Source organism: Dasypus novemcinctus, chromosome 4, assembly GCF_030445035.2.
Source record: "Dasypus novemcinctus isolate mDasNov1 chromosome 4, mDasNov1.1.hap2, whole genome shotgun sequence".
Classification (NCBI taxonomy): Eukaryota; Metazoa; Chordata; class Mammalia; order Cingulata; family Dasypodidae; genus Dasypus; species Dasypus novemcinctus.
The window spans coordinates 73,452,037-73,479,573 of record NC_080676.1 but is presented as its reverse complement, the minus strand read 5'-3'; the positions used below and the strand labels follow the sequence as shown (position 1 = coordinate 73,479,573).

Below are 27,537 nucleotides of genomic sequence, written 5' to 3'. Positions count from 1 at the left end.
CCTGACTAAGGAAGAGGGTAACAGGGAAAGAGCCAGCTGCCCTGCAGGGGCCACGTCAGGGGCGGCCTCGCCCTGGCTCTCACCATGCACTGGACTAAGAGGAGCTGTATGCGCGGGCCCAGCATAAGCCTCCTGCCCCCACAGTTCCCAGTGCCTTGCCAACATAGTGCCAGGAGTTCCGACTTTCCCAGGCAGCTCAGGGCAGTACAAAGAGTGACAAGTGGGAATGAGAAGGCCTCAGTTCAAGCCCTGGCTCCTTCCCCAAGGGGGCTGGACTAGACGGGTGGTTTTCAAACTTTAAGCTGCAACCCTGATGGTTCTCATGAGGGCTGTACACCCCCTAGGGGACATTTTAGGTTGTCACAAAGTTGGGGAGGGCATGAGTGGAATCTAGCAGGGGACAAGAACTATCTTGCCATGAACGCACAGGGCAGTGGCACACATGGTCCCAAATCCTACACAACTTTCAATTCATGCAAGTACAAACAGAAGAACCTGTTCATAATCATCCAAACCTCGAACCTAATTCTATTTTACATGCAAACAAGAGCATATTTTTGCAGTTTGGGTACATACTGAATTTTCCTGGAAGAGAAGCAGTGTTGTAAACTGAGGGAAAATAGGACTTTGCTTTGTTCAGAACATAGCACAACCTGTTCACTACTTGGGAAAACGTCACTGAAGGGAACCCGCCCTTATTATTTCAAAACCCTTCTCAGTCAGCTCCTGCGGGTGTCACCTTCAGGGCAGTTCTACTTGAGGTCTTAGCGTCTGACTACTTGTGCAGTCATGCCAAGTACTGACATATTACAATACATGGAATGGCGCCAATTACTTTCCTTTTATTTCTCTTTTATGTCACACTTGGCATCATCCTAATTTTTTTTTTTACTATACACATGCACATACACACACATAGTAATTGGGTTATATCTCTAAATTTCACTTAAGAACCATAACAATAAAAACATCATCTAACACTTCAACTGCACTTATTACATGCCAGGTACGGTTCTAAGCAGTTAGCCATATTAACACATTTATCCTCAACAAAACTATTACCAAAAAAAAAAAATTTGTGGAATTTACGAGGGTGGACACCACTGCTTCCTAAAAGCAAGACCCAAGGGGTGGAAATCATTCCACAAGGCAGTCTCTCAACAGCCTGGCCAGGCAGAGTCACTCCGAGTTCCACCATCATTGCCACCCCCTATACAGTTCAGCCTCAAGGTGGGGGTTCCAGACCCCATCAGGGCAAGCAGCCTGTGGACCCCTCCCCCTCTTCCCTGCTCCCCAAGTCCTGGGGCTCCAGGTTCCCTAGCCTCCTCCCTCCCTCTGGGAACAGCCCACAAGTCATGCCCTCCCTGCTGGGCAGGGCTGGGGGAGACAGGCCCCTCACCTGCAGCCACTTAGAAACCCCAGCTAAGGAACCTCCCTTGCCCTGCTCCCCAATCCTGGGAACAGGGCTGCCTTGGGTAGGGCTGTGTGTGGGGAGACAGCAAAGAACACTGGGATCCTAGGGAGGAGAAAGCAATCAGCCTTGGGTCTCACCACTAAACCCAGCGGGACCTGGACAAGTCGCCCCCTGCCCCCAGTCTTTGTGAAGCCCAGAGCACTGCAGCCCCCGGCCCCCAGCCTGCTCGGAGTCAATTCTGCATGTGCCTGGCCCCAAGTATGGAATGAAGTCTGCACACCTGTGTCTGGAGCGTGTCGCTCTTGTGGCTGGCACACAGGAGCCCGCACCTGACTTGCTCCTCTGCACGCTTTTCTGACACACTCGCCAACAAGCACACAGCAGTGGAGAGGAGGTTGCTCAGCCCACAGCCCCGACAAGCGCTCGCTGGAGGGGTCCCTTGGCCATTCCCAGGCCTGCCCTCTGCCCCCTCAGCAGAGTGCTGGCCCTGAGGAGCCCATCTGGTGGCCTGCCGTCCGACCCCTGCCCCCAGCCTCCAACTCACGGTGTACAGGCGGCGCCGCAGTCTGGCCAGGAGAGGGAAGGAGAGCTCTAGGCCAGGGAAGCGACGGGCTGCCGGCATCTCCACGGAGCTGGACGCCCTGCCGGGGCTGACCCCAGAAAGTGGGGGAGCTGGGGACTCAGCTCTTGAGCTTCAGTCTCACTCAGAAGGGAAGCCGGCCAGGGGTCTGCCCCAAGAGCTCCCCCAAATCCCACACTGGGGGTGGGAAATGGGGCAGAAGAATGGGGTAGGTGCCTCTCCTCTGCTGCAAGCCCGGCTGGGTTTTCACAGCTTTTCTGGCAGGAGCTCTTCTCCAGCCTGGGTCTCTGTCCCGTTTCTGTCTTCTCTCTAGTGCAGTGGTCACAGCTCCAGCCCTCCTCCCTGGCTCCCCCACCAGCCCGCCCTCCCTCCTGCCTCCTCCCTCTCTCCCCAGCTGAGCAACTCTGACACTGGCTGAAAAAGGACCTTTCTGAATCACTGCCAAGAGGACGGCAGGAATGGGGGGGACTCTTCCTCCCGTCCACCCGTGCTGGCCCCCCTGCCTTCCCATACACAAGGCCCCCTGTCTCTGGCTTCTACCCCAGCCCCCACCACTGCAGACAACTCCCGGGATTTGGGAGAGGGGGCTATGTGAATCAAGCAGCAGCGTACAAAGAGGGGCTGTAGGGCCCCCACACAGGTTTGTCTGAGCCTATGGGGGCTGGAACACAGCCTCAGCTGGGGGCCTGGACACCAAAATATCCTCCCTGGACCTTGCAGGCAAGTTCTAGAGACCCTCCCCCATCCCCAGTCTCAGGCTTGGCTGGGCGTCTCCTGGCTCAGGCCATAATGTGGCCCTGTTACCCTGGTGCCCGACGGAAATAGGAGGCCGGCAGCCTGCCAGAGTGGGGCAGTCCAGCCAAGAGCGAGGGTGGGTGGGGGTGAAGGATCTCCACACACCTCCCCCCGGGGTTGCCTTGTCTGCTGCCTGCAACACCCAGGGTGCCTCCTCCCCAGTCCAGCTAGCCAAAATTCAAAACCCCCTCAAAACAAACAAACATGCCCCTAAACCCCTGCTAGGATGTCTCCACGCCAGAGCTGTAGGATGCCAGGCTGTAGGATGACTCTTGTGTATCACCCCCACACACAAACAACAATCCCAGCTTAAGAGGACTGGAGACATTCCATCAAGCCTCCATGGGCCCCCCACGTTCCTAGAGCTGACAAATGATCTTTCTGGCCCTCCTCAAAGGGCACCAGCTGCTCTTACACCCCCCCTGCTACGGCCCCCAGACACACCTGACAGCTGCAGGAAGTCCTCTCTGACTCCCCCAACTCCCCCCCCCCACCTTGTCCCAGGAGCCCCTGTTTCTTGCACACTGCTCTCTTGTCCCTGCCCAGCTGGCCAGGGGGTCCCAGCTGGCTGCTGGGGCAGGCAGCTGGGGTAGAGAGTTTTGGGGAGTCAGCATCCCAGGCTCTCTCCACAGGGCTTCTCTCAGTGTTTGACCTCTCTAGCAGTACCTGAAAGGACAGCCATTTCCTGGTCTGACCCCAGGCTGGGGGAGGAGGTAACACCTCCAGCCATCAGTGCCCCATCCCCATCCTCCTGTCACTCACCACCTAAAGCTTGTGGAGCCAGCCAGGTGCAACCTCCCCTCAGTCCAAGTGAACCACTGGTCTGACAGCTAAGGTCAGAGCTGATGGGCAAGGTGAGGTCAGGTCAAGGTCACAATGGAGTTGGCTTTGCTCCAAACCATGGCAGACCATGCCCACAGTTCAGAGAAGCCTACACTTGCCACCACCAGCCCCCCGCCATTACCCCGAAAGGGGAGCAGAGGCATGGCTTCAGGGGGACGATTTAAGCAGGGCTACCCCCTCTACTTCAAGATGGGGTGTTCTGGGTCAGAATGGCCCAGTTCTAGGACTCCATCTCCCAACCCAGGAGAACAGCCCCATCTTTCTGCCTCAGTGCTCCGGACCCTGCCCACCCCCTTCTCCTGTCAGCTACTGCCCTCTGCTGGCCAGGAGAGAAAGTGCTTGGTGTTCAAGGAGAGGTGAAGCAGCCCCATAAATAGAAAGACCTTTTTTTTTTCCTAAAGCAAATCAGGACATTTGGTTGGATGTGCACGTTCAAAAGGCCAGTTAGAGGGGAATGTCCAAGGCTCAGGCGCTCAGTTCCCTTAAAAGACCCTAACCCAAATCCTGGTAGTGCCTACTGGGTGTGTGTGGGGGGAGCCCAATCAGCAGCCTATCTAGGTCCCAGGTGACCTGCAGACATGGAGGAAGAAGCCAGCATCTGTAATTCACCACCAGTGGCATCCCCTCCCCCCCACACACACACCACCCTTTACCCAGCCTCACAACCACAGGCATCAGTCCCCATAGCCAGGGCTGGGCTCCAGCAGAGATGAGGATGGGGCCAGCCCTGGCTATCCACCCAGCCTCTCCCCGTTACCTGCTGGCCCTCCTCGCTCCTGCCCAGGCGCTGGTAAGCAGATCTTTCCCCCATGGAGCCGAAACTCCTGAAGCCAGGGCGAGAGAGCCAAGCAGAGCACGGCGCAGCCCCCGCCCCTCCAGTGGCATCGGTAGCGTCACTGCCCTGCGTCCTGAGGGGCTGGGCCTCAAGCATCCTCTCGAGGAGGGCAGAGGCTGCTAAAGCATCTCGACCTGGGAGGAAACCCCGGTCCACGCTCCCCAACCCCCACCTCCTCCCCTTCCAGCCTCACATCCCGCCACTCACGGGCCAAATCCCGGTGGCCGCGCCTCTGCTCCTGCTGGGCCTGCGGCCACCCCTCCCCCACCCTTCCCTCCATTCAAAGGAGCCGCCGGCCTCTGCAGCGCGCCTCCCACCCGGGCTCCCCAAGCCTGAGCCCCACCGGCCGCAGACTCATCTCCAGGGAAAGTCAGGTGCCTGGGACGCCACCTTCGCCGACCAGAGTCACGCTCCCCTCAGCCCCTCCGCCGGCTTCAGCACCCCAGAGCCACCAATAAGGTCCGCCAATCAGCGCCCCTCCCCCAGAACCCATGGTAAGGGGTTCCTCCCAGAAGCCCACAGAGAGAACCGTCCCTTCTCTTCCTTCCTTCGAGCCTTGCAGGGGACTGAAGGCTACCCCTCAACCTGCCCCACCTGGCGGGCTCCTCGCCGCTCCTCGCAGTAGTCAGCTAAGGGCAGCCTGGGCAGCCCCGCACTCGCCGCTCGCACGCGAAGGGAGGCTCCCCAGCCCATTCCTAGGCCAGCCTTGGAGGCAGCAGTAGGGGAGCGAGGCCGTAGGGGAGCGAGGCCGTTGGGGAGCGAGGCCGCAGCCCGCCCCCGCCCGCCCCCGCCCGCCCCCGCCCGGGGCCTCATCTCTGTCCGGCCTTGACATCTCTCTGCTTGCCCGCTCCCACACAGGCTGTGTGCCTGGGAGTGCAGGGCAGGGGCAGGGTACTGGCACTGACCTCTCTGGCCTTGGAGTGACTCAAGTGCTGGACTCCTTGCTGGAGAAGCTTCTCCAACACGTGCCCGGGCAGGGTGCGCGTCACCGCCCATGTACCCCCACCCTGCACTGGAGTAGGGCTGTTGCCAGCCGAGGAAGCCCCAAGGCACGGGCAGCACGCCCTCTCATTCCTGAGGCATCTGAAGCATCCACTGACTCCTTAGCACCAGGTATTTAGGGCTGAGCTCAGGGCACCTTCAACCCTTCCAGACTGAGGCAGAAGGGGAGATGCTGAGACCTCCTCCACTTAGCCTCAAGGCAGGGAAAAGGACCCTGGGGAGTTCCCAAAAGGCTCACCCTTCTCGCACAGCCCTGTCCTTGTCCCCTCTATGCTTCCTGGGGTGGGGAATGACCCAGCCTGGTTCTATTCTAGGCAGAAGTACCTCTGCTTCTTACTGTGGCTATGGCAGAAACTGGTTTGGGGAGCAGCTGCAATGACCCAAAATCAGGAGGCTGTGGAGAAAACAGAGCTGAAAAAGCCAGCTTCATCCCTTCTTCCCTGGGTGTGCTGCAGGGTCTGATCCAAACCATTCCTCCTCCTTGCTTTTTCTCTGCCTCCCAGTACCATACGGCTGTGATGCACCCACAGGATTTGGGGGATCCACCCACACACATACACCCCTCTGGTCTACAGCCTGCCTCCTTATCTCTTCACACCCCCTAGCTAGAGGGAGCCTGAAGCAGCTGGCAACCAGCCTACCTCCACTGTAACGCCCCTCTCCCCAGCCTTTCCAGCAGCATCAGTGAAGTGACAAATCCACACGGAGGAGCAGACTTGACATGCGATTTCCGGCCAAGAGGATTTTTCCAAAACAATCTACCGTATTCTCAGGAATATATGCCAACCCCACCTCTAAGCCATCCCTCTCAGACCTCTGCCTTCCTCTTCTCCAAGTCAGGAGGAAAATCAGCATATTGGGGGTGACAGGCGGCATGCTTACAGATCCTCCCCCAACTAGAGAATTACCTGGCCTTCACCTGTCAGCGCCACCAAGCCCCAGCACCCTTAACTCACCCCTCTGTGTGCAGGGCCCAAGCTTCTCGAACAAGGCCAGGCTGGATCCCCTCGGAATCACATCCCAAAAGGAACTGCAGGATACACTTGAGCAACGTCCAGATCAGCCCATGCCTGACATCAGACTGGCATGAGGAGGAGGCTGGCCGGGAGCCAAGGAAGAGAAGGGGGTGATTCAGACGTGCACCATGGCTGTCCACACCCTTTCCATCTCCAGGACGCAGGGGCCCCCTCCTTCCCAGGGGAGGTCCTCAGGGAGGCAAGGCCGAGGCTGTGCACTCGCTGGCAGTGCCAGGCCCACAGGCCTAGAATCCAGCGCTGAGTCCTCTTCAACCCTTCTCCTTAATTGTGGGTATTTCCTACGATTTTTGAACTTTACTCTTCTCCTTAACTGTTGGTATGTCCTAAAATTTTTTAAAATTTGCCCTTCCTTTCTTCTTCATGAATGCTCTACTCCCTGGGGGCAACCTCCTCTCCTCTCAGAGATCCAAATACCACCTATGTGCTGGCTGTTCCCAAAAGTCTGTCTCCACTCCTGAGCTCCTGCTGCTCTAGACTGCGGAGGTTGCACAGGCACCACATACTCATGTCACACACACGTCCAAACTGAGCTCACCATCAACGCCTTCCAACTTCTAATCTGTGCTCCTGTACCCTGAATGAAAATATCACAAACTCACTAGTCACTCACCCATGGTCCCCCAACCATGACTCTTCTTCCTCTTCACCTGAGGAGGCCACAAAAATCATTTCTACCCCCTAATTATTCCTCCCATCAATAACCTCGGGATCAGGAGCCAGACATGGGCTGAAATCTTGGCTCCATCACTTTCTAGGTGGACAACCTTCAGGCAAATGACAAGCTCTAAGTCTCAGTTTCCCCATCTATAAAATGGAGATAAACAGTACCTCCTTCATGGGGCTGTTGTGAAGATTCAGTGAGATAACGAATAACACACTAAGCTCAGCATCTGGCACATAGTTTATTATTATTATCATCTGAACACAGACCTGACATCCCTTCCCTTCCTACATTCCTTTGTAACTTACAGAGTCAAATTCCGGTATACAAGGCCCTTCAGGATCCACTCCTTTATTATTTTTCAACCTCCATCTCTTACTATTCTCTTTGAATGTCTCTGCGTTCCAACCACATCAAATGCCCGCCCTTCTCTAAACATGCCTTGCTCTTTAATTTCTTTGTCTGTGACATTCCTCCATATCTTTGTTTACAAGGTGAACTCCTATACACCCCCTCAAGACTCAAATCAAATTTCCTTTCCCAAATCCCTACCCCTAATGGTTCTTTTTACCATGCTCCTTCCTATGTTGAAAACGAGTACTATAAACATGTAACAGTACACATTGAAAAGAGCCAAAAGAACAAAATTTTAAAAAATTATCCATCATGCTCTGATCCTTAAAGGGTCAATAGTCCTGTAAAATTGTATTAAAATACAATTCTATTAAGGGAGCCCTTTGCAGCACACCTCTATTGTGGTTTGTACATTGCATAATAACCGTTTGTTTATATCTGTCACCTTGAAGGCAGAACATGGGCAAGGAAACTGCCTGAGAAGGTTTGCTGAAAAGTACATCAAGACTTTGTGACAGACAGTGGAGAAAGGGGAAGCCTACCTCTTTTCCAGTGAGCTGCTGTCACCCTAATTCCCCAGTGGGTTCCAGGAACAAGCCTGTGGCCCTGAGCCTTCCTGGCTTTGCCCCTCCCGTTATTTCTAATCAGAAAAGCCAGCACCCTCACAGGAAGAGGGACTACCAATCTCATAATAGCCACTCCGTCCCAGATCATTAAGCTACTTTGTACCTACAAAGCTGTCTCCTAACCAGTGACAACTCGGCTGGCCCCACAGGCAGAAGGAAAGACTTGAATGGGCCTTCTCTGTGAAAACTTTGGAAGGAAAACTGGGGTACAGGATGCCACAGGGGTTGAAGGGAAGGAGACCTGGCTGTCAGGCACCCCACCTTGTCATGAGAGGAGGGGAGCAGGGGAGTAGAGACAGGTGGGAATGCTGAGCACAGGTGAGGCAGACACACCAGCTACAGAGAGTCCTGTGCCCCTCTTCCTCCAACCCCCAAGGAGATGTATGTACCCTTTAGAGAAGAAAGGCCACTCTAAACAGCATGACAGATGCCAAACTGACCTCAAGTCCTCCCCATAGGTACCAAGCTGGTCCTGAAAGACTCTGAAGCTTTCACGCTTCTCTAAATGTTGGGGGTTGAATATGTTCCCCACAAAGACATGTTCAAGCCCTAATCCCCAGGCCAACAGGTATGAAACACATCTGTAAACAGGATCTCTGAATGAGAGTGCGCCTTAATCCAATAGCTAAAGTCCTTATGAGCAGAGGAAATTCGGACAGGGCCCATGGAAGAGGAAGCATCTAGCACTACGCGATGGAGGCAGAGGCACATTCACAAGTCAAGGGACACTAAGCGGGGCTGGCAAGCTACCACCAGAACGCCACAGGCTCCCAGGGAGGTGCGTTCTGGGTACCCTGATTTTGGGCTTGTAATTTCTAAACCGAGGCAATACATTCCTGTTGTGTGAGCCAACCAGCCCGTGGTATTTGTCATAGCGGCCCCGGCCAACTAAGACAACCAGTTAAAGACTGGCAGGCCAGCCTGATCCTGCGGCGGACACTGAGGGCCCTGACATTCCTGGAGCGTCCCTCCCCCCCCCAAGCACCACGCGCGGGTGACACAGAACAAATCCCTGCAGTAGTCTGGGCCTCAGTGCCCATGCACGCCACACACTCGGGTGCCAGGGCTGTGATGCTGAATACTGCAGAGAGCTGCCCGTCAGCAGCCGGCCCTCCCAGGCACTGTCCCAGCACCAAGACCCGGGAGTGACCCTTGGGAACGGAGGACGGCAGGCGGGAGGCAGGGTGCCGCCAGTTCCCAGCAGCCAGCCACTCCCGACCCTCCCAGGGGCTGAGCAGAGGCCGCCCAGCTAGTCGCCCTGCCTGCCGGCTCAGGCCTCACTCCACCCCCTCAGCCAGAGCCCAGAACTGAAGGGGCCTATTGTTGGGCGCTGGAGGTGGGGGAGAAAGGACGAGTGGTGAGGAGAAACCGCTGCTGTGAACTGCACTCTTCACTTGCAAAAGGGACTGCCCACCGCCTTGGACCCTGGTTGACACCAGAACCCCAGGAGCTGGGAATATTCAACCCAGGGCAGGCTGGAGAAGAACAGTCCAAATCCAGGAGTAAGAAAAATATCAAGGACTTCAAGATATATACCTAAAATCCCAATGTATCCTGCCCACCCATTTTCCCAAAGAGGAAACTGAGGTCCTGGACAGGGAACGGGCTGGCCTGGTTCAAGATGCTCATGCAGTCAACACAGGGAATGGATCCCAGGAGCCTGCGAAGATCAGCAGCTCAGGGCGTTGATGTGCTTCTTCTGGCCATAGAGGGGCAGCCAAGGTCAGGGACTGGGGATGCTCAGGGGCCCAGGGAGGGGACCTCCCTCATTAGGAGACACAACACATTGGAGACATGCAGAGCTGGAGACAGGAAGAACCCAGTGCTCTCACACCCCGCTAGGGCCCTGGCTCCAGGGGACTGAGAGCCCTGACAGTTCTAGAGCATCCCTCCCCCCGACATAAACACCACTCATACGTGACAGAAAACAAATTCCTGCAGTTGTCTGGGTCTCAGTGTACATGCACACCACACACTGCTGCAGGGACCCATCTTCTTCAGCAAACCTACTATGTGCTCAGCCTGGGTTAGAGGTTCTGGGGGATAAGAAGGAGCAGAAGTCAGGGCCTGGGACCTCACAAGAAACTGTGTACCAGGCTCATTAGTAAAAGCTTCATTTTTACTGATGACTATAAACCCTCTTTACTAGTCTAGATAATCCCCATTTTGCAGATGAAGAAACTGAGGCTCTGGAGAAGTGACCAGGGTTACCCAGAGAGTAAGAGGTGGAGCCAGGACTGGTCCATATGTGACTGTGCACTAAGTTGCTTGGTTCATTGATGTGGGCCTATGAAGGGCAGGGCTGCGGTTTATACCCACGCCAGGCTCTATGTGCATCCTGAATGCTGAAGGGATCCCTGAGTTCTGTGAGGAAGTTTAATGAAGGGTTAGCAGTACCAGGAAGAGATTACAGATTGCACACATGCATATAATTTCACTTCTTCCCGGAACAAGACTAAATAAAGAAGAGAATTGTTTAAATGGCATACGTTCCCAAGGAAGAGACAACCACAACAAAACTCTGGAAACTGGAAAGCAAATGGGCCAGTAACTGAGAGCAGGCTTTAGAAAATCACATACCCCAAGGTGAGAAGCTCTTGATCCATCTCACTGAATCCTCTAAAGGCTAGGAACTGGCAGTCCCAGAGCTTCTGGTAAAAAAAGAAGAGGAGATGGAAGGGAAATACCAAAATACAGAGGATTAGTTGAAAGCTGTTTAAGAAGCAAAAAGACCTTTAGATCCCCTTCTAACACTAAGTCAAAAGGTGAATGCCCATCCACCACCCTGGCAAAAGCCAGGAATTTCCCTAGAGAGGAAAAACTGAAGGTCTCTGGACAGTGGCACAATAGGCTTGGCTGAGGATGGGGTGTCAAATCCCAAATAAGAGGATTAAAGGAAAGCTTCTATTGTAGCTGCCAAAATCCCAGTTCCCTTCTCTGCTTGTTCCCAGGACATGGAGCCAGGTCTCCATCTCCTGGCAGGAGATGAGAGGTGTCTTGTCCTGGGACACTGACCAGACAGAGAAAGATGGAAAGACACCAACATTGCAGGTTACAAACAAATGGCCCATCCACTCACCATACGAAGATGTTCACAGTCAACAAGGCCACCCAGCACTGCAGGCTGCCACTCTTAACCATGAGCAGACAAGAATTCCCAGATACCTAAGAAAACCCTCTAATACAGAAGAGAACAAAGCACGTAGGAGAAAGCAACCTGTAGAAAACAGACTATGCAGAAGCAGGAAATTTCAAACAGAAAATTATTAGTAGTATCTTCAGAGAGATAAGATATTGCACCCACAAATTAGAACAGGATATTACTTTTTAAAAAATTTACAAACAAGACAATAGATACAAATAAAACGAAAACAACAGACTCACCCCCATTCCAGTCAGAAGAGAATCTGGCCCACAGCAGGTGCTCATAGTTACAGGGAAGCGGACTTGGCCCAGTGGTTAGGGCGTCCGCCTACCACATGGGAGGTACACGGTTCAAACCCCGGGCCTCCTGACCCATGTGGAGCTGGCCCACACGCAGTGCTGATGCGCTCAAGGAGTGCCCTCCTATGCAGGGGAGCCCCATACGCAAGGAGTGCACCCCGTAAGGAGAGCTGCCCAGCACGAAAGAAAGTGCAGCCTGCCCAGGAATGGCGCCACACACATGGAGAGCTGACACAACAAGATGACACAACAAAAAGAAACATAGATTCCCGGTGCCGCTGATAAGGATAGAAGTGGTCACAGAAGAACACACAGCGAATGGACACAGAGAGCAGACAACTTGGGGGGGAAGGGAAGAAAAATAAATAAAAAATAAACCTAAAAAAAACAAAACAAAAAAACTACAATGAAATACCTTTTCAGATACATGAGGATGGCTTTAATAAAAAAAAAGTTACTGAATGAGAGAATGAGGAACACACTAGTGTTCCTCAAAGTTCATTAGGCATACGAATCACCTGGGGATCTTGCTACAATTCAGATTCTGATTCCATAGGTCTGGGTAGGGCCTGAGAATCTGCTCTATCAAGCTCCCAAGTGATGCTGATGCCACTGGTCCACAGACCACATTTTAAGAATCAAGTCTTCTCAAGACTCTGAAGCAGCAGTTCTTTGCCACTGCTGTGCAGGTAGATCACCTGGGAGTTTAGAAAGCATCAGTGTTTGAGTCCCATCCCCAGAGAGTCTCATCAGCTTAGGCAAAGCAAGCCTCAGGTATCATATCTTAAAGTCTCTTCACATGAATCCAGTGTGAGCTGGAGTTAGGAATCCCTGCTCTGGGGAAAGCCTGCAACCGTGCCAATCATTGTTCTGGCTACAGCAGTCCTTTTTTTAGATATTCTCCCCCATTGTAGACATAGGTCACTTCTTCAGAGAGCCCTTCTTAAGACAGCCATGAGCATCTAAAATTATAAAAGATGGTAAGCGAATTTGGCTCAACAGATAGAGTGTCCACCTACCACATGGGAAGTCCAGGGTTCAAACCCCGGGCCTCCTTGACCTATGTGGAGCTGGCCCACACACAGTGCTGATGCATGCAAGGAGTGCAGTACCACACAGGAGTGTCCCCCGCATAGGGGAACCCACGCGCATGGAGTGGACCCCGTAAGGAGAGCCACCCAGTGTGAAAAAAGTGCAACCTGCTCAGGAGTGATGCCACACACGGAGAGCTGACGCAGCAAGATGATGCAACAAAAAGAGACACAGATTCCCAGTGCCACTGACAAGAATACAAGCGGACACAGAAGAACACACAGCAAATGGACACAGAGAACAAACAACTGAGGCAGGGGCCTGGCGTGGGCAGGGAAGGGAAGAGAAATTTAAAAAAATTTTTAAATCTTAAATAAATAAATAAATATATATAATAAAATTATAAAAGAAAACAAAACTTGATAGAAGGGATGGAGGATAAAGTTTACATAATTCCCCCATAAAGGAGAGTAAAAAGACAAAAAGTTGGAAAACAGCAAAAAAAAGAGAAGAAAATTAGAGGATCTGGTAAAAAGGTGCATATCCAAATAAAACATCCTCCAGGAAAAAAAAAAAGAGATGAAGTGATCAACAAAATAATATAAGAAAACTTCCCAGATCTGAAGTACAATGAGTTTACAAACCAAACGAGGTCACTGAATATACATCAATAGATGAAAATAAACAAATACCAATACAGCTCATTAGGTTATCATTAGGAAATTTTAGAATACTGGAAATAAAGAAAAGATCCTACAAACTCTGGGACAAGGGGGAGAGAGTACAAAACAGGTCCCATACAAAGGATTCAGAATGACTTTAGACTTCAACATTAAATCTAGAACCTAAAAAGCAATGGAGCAATGGCCTCAAAATTGTGAAAGAAAGCAGTTCCTCATCAGAGCTCTATGTTAAACTAAACCATCAGCTGACTGCATGTCAGGGAGGCAAGGTCTCAAAATAATCCACCAGGGAGCAGATGTGGCTCAAGAGGTTGAGGGCCTGTTTTCCACATGGGAGGTCCCAGGTACGGTTCCCAGGACCTCCTAAAAACAAACAAGCAAACAAACAAAAAACCAATTCAGGGGAGCCAATGCGGTTCAATGGTTGAGCGCCAGCTCCACACATTCAAAGTCTGGGCCCTAGCCCCAGTACCTCAAAAACAAAACAAAACAAAACAAAAACCCACCATCTCCTATAAACCTTTCTCTCTCAGGAAGTTACAGAGGATGTGCTCTACTAAAACAAGACAGTAAACCAACAAAGGGGAAAACTGGAGATTCAACATGAAGGGCAACCCCAGGAGGACAGCTAAGTATTACTGGTAAAGAGCAACCGGTTCCTGTGACTGCAAAGAAGAAGGCTCTGAAGCAGACTTCCAGAGATGAATGTGACAGAATACCTATTGGAATTGACATCTTGAATCAGTAGGGCAACTATTGAGAGTCTGACTATGTGAAAAGTACAGAGAAAATTAAGCACACACAAAAAGCAACTCCAAGGAGAACAAAAAGCTGTCAAGGAGAGGAAACATCATCACAGTTCACTACATCATAACAATATAAAAACAGACAGTAGACTGAAGAAAAAAATAAGACCTCTATAGTGGGTAGACTGAAAGACTGGAAGGGTGGGAATGGGGGACCGGAAGTTAAAATTCTCATCTTGGGCCAAAATGAAATAACAAGGACCAGATTTTCCTCCTGCCTATACAACAAAAATATGGACAAAATATACAAAGCAGTTTTCGACACCAGACATCAGGCAATGAAGGACAGTGATACCTAACAGACAGGAAACAAAGAAGGTGAAGCCTAAAATTGAAAGTTTCCAGGCCATGGCATAGGGAGAAGAATTGAGTCAGAGGCCGACGGATTTCCTTGAGAGATGGAGCTGAGCATAGAAGGAGACACAGGTGACCAGAGTTTGCAGAATCGAGTATCACAGAGAAGAAAGCATTTCAGAAATGTGCAAAGGGGCCCCCTCAAATATTCAACTGAGTACCAATCATTACATCCATGTGAGGACAGCAATAATGCTGGGGGAAAGAACCAACCAAGAAAATCAGAAATAAGAAGACCCAGTGCCCACTCAGGGCTGGGGAAAGAGCTTGTTCCCACCTGTTAGAGAGGAAAAACCTGAGCACTGGGTTGAATTCATAGAAGGGTCTTATCTCAGTAGTGGGGAATAATTAGCCCTAGACTGAGCATTGCTCTGGTCCTACCCAACAAGTCTTAAAAATAAGACCCAAACGGATCAAACTATTTCCAAGTTACCTAACTGCATCCCAGAAAAAAAAAGAAAAAAACCTCAAAGAGTATTTATATATTTATAGGAATACGAAATATGTAGCACGCAACATGGTAAAATTTCTATTGTCTGGCATCCAATAAAAAAATTACCAGACATGCAAAGAAGGAAATTCATAATGAGAAGATAAATAAAAATCAATCAATTGAAAACAACCCAGGACTTAAAAATATGTTAGAATTAGTAGACAAAAGCAGTAAAAGTTATTACAACAACATTCCATCCACATGCTTGAAAAGTTATGAGACAAGATATTGTTTTAAAAGACTCCAATCCAACTTCTAAAATGAAAACTACAACATGTGAGATGAAAATATACACTGAATGGAATTAGAAGCATATTAGAGATCGCAGAAGAAAAACTTGGTGAATTTGAAGAAATAGCAATAGAAACTATCCAAAATGAAAAACAGAAAAATGAGAACTTTAAAAAAAACGAATAAGGATCAGTCAGCTGTGAGGCAACTTCAAGCAGCCTAATAAATGTATAATATGAAGAAAGGAGAAAATGTTGGAGACAGACACTTGAAATTTTTACAAACTTGATGAAAACTATAAACCCTCAGATTTAAGCTCTGTGAACTTGAAGCACAAGGAGCATGAAGAAATCTATACCAAGGCAAATCATAATCAAACTGCTTAATATTAGTAATAAGAAAATCTTTTTTAAAAAGTAGTGGGGGGGGCACGTTACATACAGAGGAAGAAAGATAGGATGATAAATTCCTTACGGAAACAATGAAAGCAAGAAGACAGTGGCAAAAATCACTAAAGTACTGGAAGAAAAAAATTCACATCCTAGAATCCTATTTCAGCAAAAAGATCTTTCAAAAATAAAGGCAAAATAAACGTTTTACACATGCAAAAGCTTAAAGAATTTATCAAGTATACACTACAAGAAATGTTAAAGGATGTCCTTTGGACAGAAGAAAAATAACACCCTATAGAAATATGGACCTCTACAAAAAAATGAAGTGCAATGACAATAACTACAGGGGTAAATATAAGTTATGTATATATAATATATGTGGTGTATTTAACATGTACAATTTTACAAAATTTAGCATAAAGGGAATGAAGAAATGGAAGTATGCTATTTTAAGGTTCTTATATTACCATCACTTAAGGTAGACTATGTTAAAAAAGACACATGCTATGAAATCTATAGACGTTTCAAGAAAAAAAAAACACCCTCAAAGTTGCAAAAGTCTTAATGAAATTTTAGCAAATAGAATGCAATAATATATAAAAAGAATAACATATCATGACCATTTGTCCCAGGAATGCAAGGTTAGTTTAACATTCAAAAGTCAATCAATGTAATTCATCATGTTAACAAACTAAAAAAGAAAAATCTTACCATTTCAATAGATACAGAAAAATAATTTGACAAAACCCATTATCCACTCCTGATTAAAACTCTGAGCAGAAAAGGAGTAGAAAGGGACCTGATATCCCTAGGGGAGCAGAGACAGTCTCCCAGGTACAGTGGCGGGGACCGGGAGGGAGTGAGGGTTCAACAGTGAGCCCCTGATGCTAATGACTATGCTTGTGAGCTGATAAACCCAAAATAAGAACAAGGCCTAGAACAACTTTGTGCCTGGGAATTTCCTCCTGTCAGCCTTCATGTTACTCAAATGTGGCCAGTCTCGAAGCCAAACTCAGCATGTAAATGCAATGCCTTCCCCCCAGCGTGGGACATGACACCCGGGGATGAGCCTCCCTGGCAACGAGGGACCACTATCAACTACCAACTGATGATGCAACTGGAAAATGACCTTATACGGAAGGTTCAGTGCGGATCAGCAGAATATCCATGTCTACATAAAATACCATGACTTTAAAATGCTGTTTGACCTAAAGTAAGGGGGAAATGGAAAGGAGAAATGAGTTTATATGGCTACGAGTTTCTAAAAAAAGAGTCTAGAGGCTGGCAGAAGGATTGCCCTCATGCACAATGAGCAGAGTCAGAGAGACAGATAAAGCAGATACAACCCCCAGATATTGGTTCCTTTGAGGGCTAAAGAGACCCATGGGAGTTATGGTCATGGCCGATGGGGTTAACTACCAGGGCAGATGGCCCCTCTTTGGAAATGGTGTTTATGTGTGATGAATCTGGACTCAAATGGGATCTCCCTTCATAAGACTTTCATGCTAATGTGCTGGAGGTGCAGTTAATGTTGGGGTTTAAGATATATTTAGGGGATTTGAATCTCTGGACTGACAATGTGATAGCCAGGTCCTGAGCCTCAACAGACTCCAGCACCTACAATCTGATCTATTGGACTTACCACACTCAGCTAAGATGGAGTTGAAGAAGGACAACCACCACACCATGGAGCCTAGAGTGATTACAACTGAAAATGGGAGGATTGCATCCAGCATCCATGTGGAATCTGAGCCTCCTCTTGACATAGAGGTGCAATGGACACAACCAATCCAATGTCCACATAGAAGAGGTGGCATTGGATTGGGAAAAGTGGACATGGTGGACGATGGGTATGGGGAAAGGCAGGAAGAGATGAGAGGTGGAGGCGTCTTTGGGACATGGAGCTGCCCTGGATGGTGCTTCAGAGGTAATCACCGGACATTGTAAATCCTCACAGGGCCCACTGGATGGAATGGAGGAGAGTATGGGCCATGATGTGAACCATTGTCTATGAGGTGCAGAGGTGCCCAAAGATGTACTTACCAAATCCAATGGATGTGTCATGATGATGGGAACGAGTGTTGTTGGGGGGGGAGAGGGGGGGTGGGGGGGTGGGGTTGAATGGGACCTCACATATATATTTTTAATGTAATATTATTACAAAGTCAAAAAAAATAAATAAATTAAAAAAAAAAAAGAAAGGGACCTGATAAAGAACATATAAAAACTCTATAGCTAACATCATACTTTATGGTGGAAGACAACGCCTTCCCCCGGAGGTCACCAACAAGCAATTGTTCTGTTCAACATTACACCAGTGGGTCTAGCTACTGCAAACAGGCAAAAAATTGAAATAAATACCAGGCATAAAGAAAGATCAGAAAGGAAGAAGCAAAACTGTTTTTACTAGCAGATAACATAACAGTCTATGCAGAAAATGCAATGGAAGTTACAAAAAGGCTGCCAGAACTAGTAAGTGGGTTTAGCAAAATTGTAGGATTCAAGATCAATATGACAAATGACTGGAAATTGAAATTTTAAGAATAATACCATAAAAAGCATTTGTATTAGCATCAAAAATATGAAATGTCTAAGGACATATCTGACTAAAGACGTGAAAGATCTGTATATAGAAAACTAAAAAATGCTGCCTGTGAGAAATTAATAAACACTGAAGTAGAGATCTACCTTGTTCATGGATTAAGAAGACTCAGTTTTATCATTAATTCTCCCCAAATTTATCTATAGTCAATGCAATCTCAATCAAAATTCCAGCAGGCTTTTTTTTTTTTGTAGAAACTGATTTTAAAATGCATATGGAAATGCAAAGAACTTAGAAAAAGCCAAACCAAACTTGAAAAGAAAGAACAAAGTTGGACATCTTACGCTAATTTTAAGACTTACTATACTATAAACCTACAGTAATCAAGACAGTGTACTATCAGCATAAAGATAGGCAAATTGACCAGTGGAACACAACAGATTCCAGAAATAGACCCGAGTATATATAGACAATTTCAACAATGATGCAAAGCCAATTCACTGGAGAAACAATAGTCTTTTCAACAATTGGTGCTGGAAAAAAAAAAAACCCACAGAACTTTAATTCCTAACTCTCACACCATGGATTGTAGAACTAAACGTAAAACTCAAAACTATTCTAGAAGAACACGTAAGAGAAAACTGTTGTGATTCTGGGTTAGGCAAAGATTCCTTAGACAACACCAAAAGCACAATCTATAAAAGAACAAATTGGTAGTGTGGACTTCATTAAAATGTAAAACTTCTGCTTTTCAAATGACACTGTTAGGCAAATGAAAAGGCAAGCCACAGACTGCCTAAAATATGTGCAAACCAAATAGCTGATAAAAGACTTGTATCCATAATATAAAAAGAAATCTCAACATTTAATATAAAAAAAACAAACCATCTAATTAAAAGCTGGGTAAACAATTTGAAAAGGTACTTCACCAAAAAAGACATACAGATGGCAAATAAGCACATGAAAAGATGCTCTACAACATTAGTTATTAGGGAAATGCAAATTAAAACTGTAATGAAATAGTACTACAGACCTACTGGAATATCTAAAATGAAGACACTGACTATACCAAGTGTTAACAAGAATACAGTACAACCAGAACTCTTATGCACTGTTCATGGGTACATAAAATGGTACAACTATTCTGGCAGTTAATTAAGATGTTCCAGTCCCATAGATTTACTGAAGAGATATAAAAGCATACGTCAATATAAAATATAAAAACTTGCAGACAGATAATCATGGGCTTAGAGGCCAAAGACTTAGAGGTCTTCTCTAACACCTGCCAGCCAAGACACCCATGGAGAGACACACCAGACTGGGGAAGAAGGGTCTGACCCCTTTGTGCTCAGGACACTAGGAAAAGCCCTGGCCCACTGCACTTTTGGTCCTTCGACAGGACAGAGCCTTCCCTAGCTCTGAGCCTGGCCCCAGAGATGGTAATAAAAAGAGCTATTTGCTGAGCCACTGCCACGTGCCAGGCACTGTGCCAAGGGCTTTGTAAGCATCAGTTCTCACATCATCCCTGTGAGACAGGAACTAGTATTTTTCCCATTTTACAGACAAGGAAACTGAGGCCAAGACATTATCTTGCCCAAAGAGATTACACATCTAGTGTGTGATAAAACCATATCTAAATCCAGATCTTTCTGATGCCAAACCCCTTCTCCTACACTTATCTACCACAAATTCAAAACAGTCAACCTGAAATAAGTGGATGACGGTGTGTGCTTGTGTATATGTGTTTAGAACAGACAAATCCCTCCACTTAAGCCAGGAAGACAGACCCACTCTGGCCATTCCAGAAGACCCAGGCACCAGGTTGTGGATACAGCAGCTGTACTTCCAGAGTCCGTGTGTTTGGGTAGTAGCGTGACCGGCATGGGATAAAGCTGACAGACAGGTTTTCTTTGCGTCTACACGAGGAGCAGGTGAACCAGCTACTCCAGCAGAGTCCAAGCAGATGCCTGCCCGAGGGCACCATGACCACTCCCCCTGTCCCCAGAGGGAAGCACTTCTCCATGCAGTCTGGTGTGGGGTAGGGGCTCAGCAGCCATCTGACTCAGAACCACACCTCGGCTGGAGCAGGGATAGGTCCCAGCTAGGGCCCTGTGGCAGGCAGCGACTCTGCACCCCACCTCCTTCCTTGAACTAGGGAAAACGAACCCAGGAAGTGCCATGGAAGAGATGAGCAGCCCAAGGAGGCTGAGGCCCATAAGCTGGCCCACCAAGCCCTCCTGGGCCAGGAATGAGGAATGGGCCTGGCATCCAGACCATGAGGTAGTCAACAGGAAGCCAAATCCAGCCCTCCCCGCCCCACCCGCAAGCCCCACCTCCAGGCTGAGCTGGGACCTGGCCCTGGCTGGTATAAAATCCCTGATGCCACAGCTGCCAGCTGCCCAGCTCCACTGGGTGGGGTAGAGGTCAGGGTCCACACCACAGAAGAGGACCAGGGGCCAATGGCACCAACCCACCCCTGTAGGTTGGGGTCCACGGTCCCATGTGGAGACAGAAGGCCTTGCCAGCAGCTCTCCCCTTCTGCCTTGGCTCAGGGCCCTCAGCATAAATCAGCTGTGATTAGAAGGCATGGCGGGAGCAGGTCAGGCTCGTGCCCCAGGCACCTGCTGCCACACTCACATCTTAGCTTATGGGGCCAACCGGGTCATACCATAAGTTCTGAGTAAGTTCTGTTATATCCTGCCGACCGCTTCCCTTTTCTGGAATGTGTTTTGATCACCTGAAGCAACTGTGCTGGTTACACCATCTCAGTGATGGCATGGAGGCACTCCTAGCTCCTGGGTGGACAGGTGAAGGGGTAACCACCTCTCTTGCAATTCCACCTGGGGGGTGCCCCTCGCTCCCCTCGGCCTATGCGTGGCAGTCACCCAAACGGTCTCACTTCCAGTCAAAACTCTAAGACGATGCCCCATCACTCCTGAGCATATATACGGTCCTGGGGCGGGGATGGAATCCCTCCTTGCTATTGAAAATTGCACCGTTTCCTCCCTTCCCAGGCTGGAAAACAGGCGAGAGTACACCGGCAGTTTTGGAGACCATCCTCTCCTGAGGTAACTTCAGCCTCCTGCTTCCAAATATTCAAACCAACTGAAACCAGAAATGGGCTTCTTTATCTTTACCTTCTGCTGCCTCCCTGCAGATGCGGCTTCGAAGATGCCCGGGGTGAGACGGCAGAAGAGGATCCCGCAGGCCTGCCCTCGGACACACCACGCTCTTGTGCTCCCCCCACCCCTATATCCTGCGCTCCTCTCTGCCTGGAGGGAGCCCGGTGCAGGGCACACAGCTTGTGGGCTACCACCTCCTTCGCCGCCGCCTTCGCCTTCGGATCCTGAGCTCCTCCGGGGGCCCTTCTCTCTCTTGGGAGCCCTTCTCCTCCAGGTAGGTTTCCTGGACAGCCCGCACCACTTGTCCCTCCTGCACCCCAGGCAGCCAATTGACTTCCTGCACCCCCAGGCGCCCCTCCCCCTCAGGGCCCCGGGGCCCCACGGGCCGGGCTCTCCCCTGCCGCTCCAATCTCTCCTGGTCTGTCCGTGCCTCTCCCAGGACCACCGCCTCGCGTACGAGGTGCCCGCAGCTCTCCCAGTACAGCTCTCCCGGTTCCCGGGAACTTTGCAGCCCCTCCCCGCGTTCCCACGAGCCGTCGCCGAACTCGGGGAGCTGTTCCGGCTGCTGCAGCAGCCTGTGTGGGCTCCCTTCCCCCCGCTCCTGCACCCCGGCGCGGGCCTCCCCACGCTCCTGCACTGCGGGGCTGTCTCCCCACTTCTCCTGGTGCTGCTTGCGGGGCCCCAGCCCCTCCTCCTCCACCACAGGCCAGCTCGCGGAGTCCGCCCACCGCGGCGGGCGCCTCCAGTCCGCGCCGTCCGGCTGCCCCCACACCACCCCCAGGCTGGGTTCGCGGCCCCGGCCGCCCCGCTCCTGCACCCCCAGGCCCACCCCGCCCTCCTCCTGCACGGCCGGACCCACCCCCCCTTGCTCCTCCACGCCGAGCTTCAGCCCGCGGAACTGCTGCGGGCCCCAGCTGAGCACCCCGACCCGCTGCGGCTGCTGCTCCGGCAGCGCGGGACTAAGCCCGCCGCGCTCCGCCTGCGCGCCCGGCACGGGGCGCCGCTCCGGCTCGGCCCAGCGCACTCGCTTGCCCCCCCGAGGCCGCGCGGTCCCGCCTCTCCAGATGGTGCTGCCCTCCGTGCCCGCTCACGCCGCCCCAAGCCCGACTCCTTCCGCGCCGTCCACCTGGAGAGGTGGCCTGCGGGCTCCCGCCCCCGCGTCCCGGGCCTGCAGACCAGCCCTCGCCGCCGGACGTCGAGGTCCGCCCGCCCCGCGCCGCGCCCCGCGCCGGCCCCCGCAGGTGCTGCGGCCCCGCGAGCCGGCCCGCGAGCCTGCGAGCGCGCGCCCTCCCGCCGGGTTCCTGCACCCCGCGTGCGCCTGCGCCGCCCGGGGGCGGGGCCTGGCGGGGGGTCGGCCTGCCCTCTTAAAGGGCCGGGTTCTGTTTACAATCCCCAACCCCACCCCATCTTCCCCCTCCCCCACCCTTACTCCGCCCCCAACCCCCAACCGCAGCCTTGCTTGAGCAGTCCTGTGGTGCCAAGAGGTAGGAGGGATGAAGTAGAAGGTAGACTGTTCGGTCATCCAGTTCCGTTGGGAGTTGTTTCATTTTTGTACCCATTTTACAGATGACATAGAGGCAGTAACAGTGCCAGTTCGCCCTGAGCCTTTGATTCTAAATCCCACTGCCCAGGGCTGCTTCCAGCTGGGCTAGAATCGGGATTTGCAAGGTGCTTTGTCACTGGGAGTCAAATCTTTGAAGTTTCATTTTTCTTTGGCTGGGAGGTGAGTTGGGGATTGCTTCCGTTTCCTCTTCTGAGGAGGGGGTGAGAGTTCCCAATAGGAAGCCGTGTGGGAAAGAGGAGAGCCCTCTCTACCTGGGACTGTTTCTGCGGTTCACCCCAGTGGGAAAGCGGCACAGTCCAGAGACCTGCTGGCCTTCATTCAGGTGCCCTCCGTTGGCCCCAGGGAAGGGGTGGGTGTGGGCCCCTCGGGCTGCAGAGAGACTGGGATTAGAGTCCCACACTGCCGTCAAACCTCATAACTGGATGTGACCTTGGAAACCTTCCAGCCCACCTTCCTTATTTTAGAAGCAAAGCACCGAGGCCAGGTGGAAGTGACTTTTTTCACATGGTAAATCAGCAGTAGCAGAACTGCTTCTTAAAATCGGAGAACTCCCATTCTATTGCTCCTCCATTGAAACTGAGAAGGATGGCTCTTTCTACACTCCCGAGGTCTGGCATTGGGTCCAAAGGTCACGGCCGGAAGGTAGTAGGACACCCTGAAAGGATGAGTTCCAGATGCCTAAAAAGGGCCTGGCCAGTGTGGTTTGGGATGGTGATGCTTGCCACATGAGGTGGGCAGGGCAGCTTTCTACAAAATTACCTGATAACTGTATGCACAATGGCTGTTCTCCCCATAGAGCCAGGGCCACCAAGCACAGAACTGAATGCACCCTGCCTTGGCCAAGAGAGGGCCCAGCAGGCAGGACCGCAATCCCAGTCAGGCCAGGGTCTTCCCCCGTATGGCCTGCCCTCAGGGAAGAAGGCCAGGAGGACACTGGTTCTCTCCCCATCCTCTCACACTACCTCAGTCATAATTGCTGACATTTCTGGGGCCGTCATATGGATAAGGGCCTGCACTTTACATTTACTCTCATCCAACCTCCCAACAACCCAATGAGGTACACATTATCGTCCCTGTTTTACAGATGATCAAACTCCACATGGCTGAGTAACTTGCTCAGGGTCACAGAGTTGATAGTAAAGCCAGGATTCAAATCCCGTCTTCTGACTGCAAATCTGTGCTTTGAACCACTAAGGCACAACAAAGCAGCTCCAAGCCAGCAGCCAGGCTTCAAGAAACAGCAGGACTGATGAGATTTTTGGAGTCAGTAGATGGAAACAGCTGATATGGAGTCAAGTTTCTCTGCTGGTAAATCAAGCTCCAAATCAAACAAAGCTAGGGGGTCAAAGCACCTCCATCCTGGTCCGTCCTTCTAGGTGATTCTCTTAGGGAACCCCAGCCCCCAGCCCCCTCCCTCCCCTTCTCCAGTTTCCCTCAAGGGCCAAGTCCTTGGTTCTCCCGGGTGCACGGTTATCTGGAGCTTTAGGCTGGAGGAATAGAGATGTCCAGCTCCCTTCCCTCTCCTGACCTGTTCTTCACCAGCTGTCCCCAAAACCCTGTTGAGCACTGGGGCTGTGCCGGGAGATGTCTTTCAGGCTGTCTCCATGTCTGCATCGTTCTGTGACTCTGGTACCCCTGGCCAGAGAGACATCAAGGGAGCTGACAGCATAATGGAGGAAATGAGGCACAGACCAGAAGCAGAAGGCTCAGGAGATTCAGGAGGTGCTGCAGGGATACCGTCCCTCTAACGTGTCTGTGCTAGTCTCGTCCAGGATGTGGAACCTTAGGAGAGCTGCCCACAGTGCGGTGACTCGGCAAGGAGGACTTGTCAAGTCTAGTTCTTAGCGGAGGCGCACCGAGCTGCTCCAGGGCGGCGCTTTTTGGTGGTGCCCTTAAGAATCTCAACCAGGGATGGTTCCAGTAAAGAGTAAGCAAGAGGGTGACAGGCAGCCTGGTCACACACCTGCGAGCGGGGTGCTCAGCCAGCAGTGGGGGGTGCCACAGATTGATTGGGCTGAAAGGTTTTTTGTTTTGCTTTTTAAAATAGAGCCATGTTTCTTAAACTACCGCCACCACCCCTAGTGAGAGGTGAAATGAATTTAGTGGCTTCTGGCTGGCTATGTTTTTAATGAAAGAGGATATAGTAGAATAGAAAATAGCAGAATGTGATATTTTTAACTTATTGAACTGTAATATAACCTATATCCAGAAAAGTGCAAAAGCTTACACATTTTTACAAAGTGAATATATCCAGCACCCAGACCAAGAAACAGAACATAACCAGCGCCCCAGGAGCCCTCTGCGGAATGTAATTTTTGAAAGAAATTTTATCAATCTTCCAGCATCCTCTCCATAGTCATGCCCCGCCCCCTTACACACAAATACACACAAATAACTCCACACCACAGGGGCTTTTGTTTGAGAAGAGATTGTCACAGGTACCTAGAACAGTGCCTGGCATACAAAAGGTGTCAACAACATCTATTGAATGAATACGTGCATCACAGGCAGTAATTTTTTTACGTTTTTGTTTTATTTTATCTGTGGGTATGTTCGGTGTCTTGATGTAAAATATATTTCTTTCTGGAGGTCACAGAAAATTCTGAAAGCCACCATAGAAGCTATGATTCTAGCCAGGGAAATGAGCACGGCGGCGGTGTGAAGCAAAACAATATACTAAGCAAATTAGTGCTTCTCAAACTTCAGTAGGCAACTGAACCGCCTGGAGATCTTGTTGAAATGCTGATTCTGATTCTGCGGGAGGGTGGGGGTTGGTGCTCAGATTCGGCTTTCCCATCAAGCTCCCCGGTGCTGGTCCAGGGACCACGCTTGGAAGAGCAAGTCCTTGGGCCCAGAGATTCTTAACACTCTCACATGAAAGAATCGCACAAAATACTTATGCCCAGGTCCCAGCCCAGAACAGTTAGGTCAGCACCTCTGGGCTGGGGCTCAGCACCAATAGTTTTTTAAAGCTCCCAGGTGATTCCAGCGTGCAACTAGAATTGGGAAGTGCTTGGCTGGACTGTAAACTTTGTGGGGGCAGAGATTTGGGTCTTTGTCCCTGTACCCTCAGTGACTAGACAAATGCAGGAGCCAAGGCAGGGGCATGGTGAGGCCTGACGTCAGAGCTGGTGCCTGAGCAAATGATCTGACTTGACAAAGGGCAAAAGATTTCTCATGGAGTGAAGGAAGGGATTTGGGAAGGAATTCTTAGGTGTGGGGGGTATTTACTAATCCAGCCCCTGTGATCTCAGGACAAGGCAGTGCTCCCAAGCAACTTAGTTTTCAGAACCTTCCTGGGGTATTTGGAGGGGGCAGTGCCCGATACTCCCCCACCTCTGCCCCCTCCATCCGGCCAGCTAAAGGGCCTAGATGAAATGCCAAATGAGGGGAGAGATGACAAGCCCTGAAGTCACGTTTGGCTTTTCCCGAATGGAGCTCCATGGAGTTCTGGATTCTGGTGCCCCCTGGTGGACTCCTAGAGTTGGAGTTGGCCACCAGCAAATGGACCACAGGTACGTACCAGCTCTTGGCATGCCCAGGCCACAGCAGGCACAATCATTTAAGACATGGCCTAATGTACATAACTCAAGAAACTTTTAACCTAGTCCGGGAGACAAGACTAAACATCAAGTATTGGCTCCTTTTATTCTTCATCTACTCCTTCTTTAAGCCACTGAATTCTAATGAGAAGCCGTCAGGGCTTACCTTTAAAAGGCAAGGTACTTTTTCACTTTTTGTACCTTTCTGCTCATCCTGTCTCCTTTGCTTAAATCTCCCCCATTTGTGTGTAGACACCATACAATCCTTGTCTGACCGCTCCCTCCTTCTGCTCCAGTGATGACTCTCCCAGGGCAGCCCATACCTGCTGTATTTTTTAGCCATTCTCTCCAGCTTGGGAAGCTCATTGCCACGCACAGCCTCCCTGCACCCTACTATGAGTTGGTCCGCATGTGTAGAGCTTCCTCTTGTGTTCAGTTAACCCCTAGACATGCCTATTTGTTCACACTTACCTGAGGAGATGGTAACAGGATCTAAACCCACCCCAGGCCCTCACTCTCCCCACTACGCCCCTGGCTGTCCTTGGCTCAGAAACCACACTCAGCTTCTTGACAGCAGTGTGTATCCATCCGCTCCCTCAGCACTTTACTCAGGCCCCAAAAAGTGCAGGGTTCCCCCTCCCTGTCTCCTCACCTGATTCACCTCCTTGCTTTCCCTTTAGGCTATCACCTTGGTCCTTGAGTCCAAGTCCTAGTTTCACCACATTCATTGTCATTCAAATAGTAATCGAGTACCTTTGAAATGCCAGGTACCTAACTATGAATTTACTTCCCCTAGGAGAGGGGACAAATCCTTTTGCCAGGAAGCTTCCATTTCTAAAATGGGATCCCCTCACAGGTAGGGCGTAAGTATTAGATAAGACAATGCTGTCGCAGCTGGAGAACCTCAGGCCTAACCCCCCGTTTAGCAGCCAGGAAGCTGAGATTCTGAAAGGTATAGCAGGTTTCCCACGGACACCAGCAGTTCAAAGGTAGTGATTGAACTTGGGTTAGGATCTCCATGACCCAGATACAAATAATCCAGGATTCCTACTCTATTCTTTCTCACTCACCCCACTCCCTAACTCCTCTAACACAAAGCTGGGCTGCAGAAATAAACAGAAAAGAGAATAAAAAATATTTTCATGAACCATGGGGCTTTACATATAGGGATTATATACAGTCCAG

At 50.4% G+C, this 27,537-nt stretch overlaps 1 protein-coding gene and 1 long non-coding RNA gene across 51 annotated transcripts in view; one reads left to right on the top strand and one right to left on the bottom strand.

Annotated features, from left to right (window-relative positions):
- TNK2 (tyrosine kinase non receptor 2) overlaps positions 1-21,378 on the bottom strand; it is a 42,555-nt gene extending 21,177 nt beyond the window's left edge. For 20 of the 50 annotated variants that reach the window (XR_011648646.1, XR_011648647.1, XR_011648650.1 and 17 more), the window contains exon 1: positions 21,262-21,378. Coding sequence is in view for 20 of the 50 variants with exons in the window: in XM_058295644.2 (XP_058151627.1) it covers positions 4,390-4,563 (174 nt within the window). In the remaining 30 variants the exon portion in view is untranslated. Of the gene's footprint in view, positions 1-1,958; positions 4,030-4,389; positions 4,898-6,425; positions 6,568-10,727; positions 10,799-21,261 lie in introns of those variants that run through there. The other 30 variants (XR_009185529.1, XR_009185530.2, XR_011648652.1 and 27 more) reach the window with 10 other exon arrangements.
- On the top strand, positions 20,697-21,384 carry LOC139438882 (uncharacterized). The gene is made up of 3 exons (XR_011648653.1): positions 20,697-20,804; positions 21,139-21,192; positions 21,282-21,384. It is a non-coding gene; the product is annotated as an uncharacterized lncRNA (long non-coding RNA).
- Positions 21,385-27,537: the final 6,153 nt, after the last annotated feature.